Here is a 5,983-nt window from a genome sequence, read left to right on the forward strand (position 1 = left end):
GTAACAGGAAGCATTCTGGGATAGCTAAGAATGTTTCTCTAATAGCACACACTTCTCTAAGGGTGCCAGCAGAAGAAGACTGGTACCTTGATAGTGGTTGTTCAAATCATATGACCGGGAGGAAGAACTCTCTAGTAGATCTCAAATCGGAAGGAAACAACTATGTAACTCTGGGTGATGGAGATATAAGAGAATTCAAAGGTGTTGGGAAGACAGAAGGGGTGGGTATACCTAATCTAAACAATGTTCTACTTGAACAAGGATTAGCTACAAACCTTATAAGCATCAGTCAGTTGTGTGATGAAGGATTCAATGCTAAGTTCACCAAAGATGAGTGTATCATCACAAATGAAGCAAATGAGGAAGTCATGAAGGGATTTAGATCTAAGGATAATTTCTATCTATGGAAGCCTGACACACCTGTCCACCCCTCTGACTACTCCATGATCAAGGAAGAATTAAAAATGTACCATCATGAATTTGATGAATCTAATGATTCTGATGAATCGGATAAAGAATCCTATATTGGTGATCTCACTATAAGTGAACTGTCTACTGGTTTTTCTGAGACCAGTCTAATGAACGAGAAACTATGTGCAAAAGTAAGGGAATACAGAAGTATCAATAGATTTCTTCTAGAAGAAAGAGTAAGCCTTGTGATGGACATTACAGATCGGGAAAAAAAATTGAAAAAGTCAAATGTGAGCAATGATCCTAAAGGACTGTCTGAAAGCAATGTCACAGAGAATGTTGCAACAACATCTAAAGACAATGTGACGGAAAAGGGTATGTTGGGTATCTATTACCAAAACTTATTATAGCAATTAACCAACGTGAGGGAATACTATTTGGGCTTTGTCAAAATCCATGTTTTGAAATTTCCCTCACTCAGTGTGCATATAAAGCCCCCTCGATCCCCTAATATTCTAAAAACGGCAAACCTTCCTAGTAGTTCTGCTAGCTACTCTCTGAGATTGTTTTACTTCTATTGCTCTCACAAGTGTGAAACAAGTTCTGGTTCTCTAAGGTTCAGAATGTCTCAGCAATCAAATGATGAATCTCCCGTTTCAGACTCAGCAGCACCGGAGGAGTCCTCTAACCCTAATAGGGTCCTTAAGGTTGTTCCTTTAAGGACGATTATCAGTGACGAAGTAAAGGCCATAAATCCTAAAACGAATCATGCAAAACGATCCAAGGAGGGTATCCACAACAAGGGTACCAAATCCTTAGCATCTGCTACCATAGAGGAACTTACTAAAGAATGATCCAAATATGTAGATAGCGCAATTACCAGGATTGTTAATCATATTCTGAAGGAGAATCATCAAGTGCCTGGAATATCTATTCCTCTTCAAACCATAATGGCTGATCCCTTCAATAACACCAGTAAGGCTGAGGCTGTTCACACCGTTGATAATGACCTAGAAATCAACAAGGATGAACAAGGGGTTACTAAGAATACCAATGTCACCAAGGATGTCAATGACATTGACAATAATGAGCACCCTAAGGCCAATACTGAAACTGATACTAGTGTGGTAGACTTAGATGAGTACTCTGACGACGAATTACTCACTTCCTGGAATCCGAGTGTAGCCAACAGGCTAATGACAAGAAGAAAAGGCAAAGCTGTTGTTCAAGGATCACCAAAAGGGAGCACTCAAGTGAACAACCCTGACAAAGACACTATCAGGAAGAAGAGTACTTCTGCAGATTCTGTCAAGAGCAAAGCTGTTATCAAGAGTAAAGGGGTTGGTCCTTCAAAATCTTGGAGCAGGGTCATTCCAAAGAAAAGAAAAAAGAGGGAAATTGTTGAACCTGAATCTGATGTTGAAGTAAATGTCCCTGACATTCCATCAAGGAAGAAGCCTACAACCAATAAGCTTGCTGCTAGCATCCCTGAAGTTCCCATTGATAATGTGTCTTTCCACTATGCCTCTAGTGTCAGCAGATGGAAATATGTTCTCCAAAAGAGATTGGATGTTGAAAGGGAATTGGCTCCAAATGCTCTTGAAAACAAGGAGGTCTTAGAGTTGATTCAAGAAGTTGGACTGCTAAAAACTGTGTGCAATCTTCCCAAATTCTATAATAAGCTGGTCAAAGAATTTGTGGTAAACCTATATGAAGATTGTGGCAATAGCAGAAGTGCAGACTACAGAAAGGTGTTTGTCAAAGGTAAGTGTGTATCGTTCTCTCCTTTTGTGATTAATAAATTCTTGGGAAGAACAGATGAAGCTCAAACTGAGCTGGAAGTAACAGACAACCAAGTTTGTCAAGTGATCACAGCCAAGCAGGTAAAAAGCTGGCCCATGAAAGAGAAGCTAACTGCAAGTAAGCTGAGCATCAAGTATGCAATGCTTCACAAAATAGGAGCAGCTAATTGGGTTCCAACAAATCACAAGTCCACTATCTCAACTGTGCTTGGTAGATTTCTGTATGATGTAGGAACAAAGGCAAAGTTTGATTATGGAGCATATATTTTCGACCAAACCATGAAGCATGCTGGAAGCTTCAGTATTAAGGGTCCAATTGCCTTTCCATCCCTCTTGAGTGGTATAATTTTGGATCAATATCCAAACATTCTCAATGAACATGATGTAGTGTGCAAAAGAGAAAGTCCATTGGCTTTCCATTACAAACTGTTTCAGGGAAAGCATGTTCCAGACATTGTCATGACATCAGCTGAAACTTCCAAATCTGGAGCATCAGTCAGTAAAGCAGAAGTCATAACAATACTAAAAGAGACTTGCAAAGAACTGGAAGCTAGAAAAATGTCTCTTGAACAAATGATACGTACTCTGGAAATGGATGAGAATGAGGAGTTTGCAGATACAAAAGAGATGGAAGATAAAGATGATCAAGAATTGGAAGAAGAAAGTGTTAGTCCTGCTGATGACTCTGAGAAAGAAAGTTCTTCAGACACCTCAGCTGGATCTGACTTTGAGCAGTAATTGCAACTAGAGTCTAGTGTGTTTATTTTTGTTTTGTTTGATTTGTTCTGTTGCATTTAGTTCCGTCTGTTTTATTTTTTTCGGTTTGTTTTGTTTTTGGACATATTTAAACTCGTTAAGAGAGGAGTTTCTTTTGGCTTTGGTAACATTTATGGCAAACAGGGGGAAAAGTATTTTGTGTGTCACCCCAGAACAACAAGAATGGTGGTTATGTGTGATCAACAATTCTATTTGCTTATCTTTGTGTTGATCTGTTTGTGCTTGTGCTACTCTTGTGACTTGTGGCTTGTGCTTGTGCTGCTCTTGTGCACTGTCTATTTTTGTCTGAGCACTGTGTGCATACTGGTGATGTATGTTGTTTGTTTGTATTAGCTTGTGTTTTTTGTGTTTTGGTTATCCGCTGCAAGTTTTTCTCTGATATGGTGTGACAGGATGTTTTAGCCAAAAATTTGCCAAAGGGGGAGATTGAAGGTGTTTTGCATGTTGGCTGCTTTATTGGTAAAACATACCTGGTTGATTGTGTATATGCAGGTTGCATATATGTGTGGAGCTAATACAGGTTTTGTAAGGAATGTCATGATCGATGTCATGACATCCATGTGTGATAGCAGGAGCTGTTAGTTTTTATTAATTGTGTTTCCTGATTTATCACTTTTATTTGTTTAGGAAACTTTTTATTGAGTGCTGCAAATTTCGTTCAGAAGATCCTACTGACAGCATATTGTGTAACATACAGTTGACGTGTGAATTAGGTTAACTTTGTTAACCCTAATGTGTTTCTTAAAAAGCCCAAGGCCCAAGACTGCATATAAAAGGAACTGCAATCCTAATTTGGAATGCAGACAGAAGATTGTGTATTGTGAAGAATGGTTGTTCTGTAACTGTCTCTTGTGATCCACGCTATTATCTTTGATGATTGCGTTGGAATTAGTTTGTGTTTTTGTTGTGTCACTCTAAGCTTTTAAGCAAGAGTGTGTGTCTCTTGATTGAAGCTTTTAAGCAGATCAAGGTGTGTTTTTGAAGTGTGTCTTCTATCTGTAATTGTTTATTGTGTATGTGTAATCACTGCTGTGATTGAGGGGGAGTGGAATGGAGATATTCCATATCTAGGTAGAACCTAGGTAGAAGGGTCATTGGGTAGTGATTAAGTGATAAGTTGTAAATGGGTGAGTTTAGCTTTGAATTGATACTACTGATAGTGGACTTCATCCCTGGCTTGGTAGCCTCCAGAGTAGGTTGTTTGAACCGAACTGGGTAAACAATTCTGTGTGTTCTTTACTGTTTTATGCTATTTAATATTATTGTCTGTCCTGCGTAATTGTGGATGTCATAACATCCAGTTTGACATCGAGCGTGTGTTACTAAAATTTTCAGCGGCGTAGCCTATGTTCACATTAGGCAAGACAAGGCCGAACCTAGAGCTCTGATATGCATGTTAATGGGATACTGATCAGTGCATTTTTATGCACGTCCTTTCATGTTTGTACTCAAGCGTTTTCTTGGTTTGTTTTGATTATTTTTATATTTTAATGTGTTTTTATATTTTATTTTATTTTTAGCCTTATTTAATTTTCGCACTTTATTTTCAGCTTTAGCAGTCTGCACAGGAACGATCATAACTGGAGCTCCGGGAATCCGATCGACGTGTTCTAGTAATCGACGGAAAGCTAAGAAAAAGAGCTACAATTCTCGTGTTGAAGTCGAAGTCAGATTCAGAACGGATATTTTCCATAATTTCGTTTGAAGCTGCAGCATTAGTTTTATTTAGTTTTGGGTCGATTAGTTTGGGCCTGAGTTATGTTTGTTTGACCCAGTTCGGTTATGACCCGAATTCTTGTCTCTCCCATTTTACCTAGGTCTAGCCGTATTGTTTACATTCACTTTTTTACTTTTCACCAAATAATTTTGAAAGCTTTGTACGAATGATGAGGAACTAATCCCCGAAGGCAAAATCTGCTGATTACGGGTTCCATCATACTTTGAGGTTATAATAATTTTAATCAAGTTTCTATTCCGTTCAATTATATTATGTGATTATTGTTTGCTTAATTCAATTTTCATAGAGTATATTGATTTAATTCGATTGTTGTATGATCCTTAACTATAATCACGTTCGCGTTTGCTTAATTCGTTATCGTGTTTGATTAATTCGCGTTTGCTTAATCCGCGAGGGCTTAAATCCGTTTGCTTAATTCGGATCATAGGAACTTACAACATATAAAATTTGTTGCGCTTGTCAGTGAGTTTTGTAGTCGAATAGGAATGGATTAGGAGATAGAAATTATAATAATCAATGATAAGTCGGAACCGAAATCAGTAGATTAGCCGTTTTAGCTTATTTGATAATCAATTATTTACTTTGTTTTTCATAATAGAATCCTAAACTAAAACCATAAACCCCCAATTTTATTTATATTAGTTAGTAACGAAACAAGAATCCTTGTGAGAACGATATCCGAGTTGTCGTTACCGTTACACTATATTTTCAAAATACTCGTTTTTGATCCGCGCGCGACAGCGGATCAAATTGGCGCCGTTGCCGGGGATTCTTGTTGTTATTAACTGATTTTAGAGTCTTAGGTTTAGTGTTTGTGCGTTTAGGCCATAGGTTCCTCGCGGTTTCGGCCATAACGCCTTTTTGAGTCGAAAAAACGTTTTTTTTTTTGGAAATTGAGTCTGATCGATAATCTGTTTTTGCCTACTGGGAGCAGAAAAATTGTGCGATCAATACTCCCGTACTCTAGAAGAGTAAGGGAATTCGACTCCAAATTGCCAAATTCATTGTTTTTCTATTTTTAATGAATTTTTTACTGTTTTCATAGAGTCGAAAAAATCCAAAAAAAATCCCAAAATTCTTATTTGTCTTAATTAGATTAAATTTTGTGTTTTTATATTTTTATAAATTTATTTTAATCGTTTTTATTCTTTCTATTTGTTTCTGCCTGTTTGGGACATAGTTGGTATTTCTGTGTTTGTTGATAACATGGCTGAACAAAGAACTTTGAGACAGTTGGCTGCCCCTGATGCGAACT

The 5,983-nt window shown here is 37.6% G+C and overlaps 1 protein-coding gene across 1 annotated transcript; it reads left to right on the top strand.

Annotated features, from left to right (window-relative positions):
• Positions 1–1,361: 1,361 nt before the first annotated feature.
• Positions 1,362–2,951, top strand: LOC131658011 (uncharacterized). The gene has a single exon (XM_058927350.1). It carries the CDS (start codon positions 1,362–1,364, stop codon positions 2,949–2,951), a length of 1,590 nt encoding a protein of 529 aa, XP_058783333.1.
• The last annotated feature ends 3,032 nt before the right edge of the window (positions 2,952–5,983 follow it).

The sequence above is a fragment of the Vicia villosa genome, linkage group LG3 (genome assembly GCF_029867415.1).
Source record: "Vicia villosa cultivar HV-30 ecotype Madison, WI linkage group LG3, Vvil1.0, whole genome shotgun sequence".
Taxonomy (NCBI): Eukaryota; Viridiplantae; Streptophyta; class Magnoliopsida; order Fabales; family Fabaceae; genus Vicia; species Vicia villosa.

Bases quoted from the DNA above. Each gene is read 5' to 3' on its own strand.
- LOC131658011 (XM_058927350.1), top strand. From the start codon at position 1,362: ATGGCTGATCCCTTCAATAACACCAGTAAGGCTGAGGCTGTTCACACC.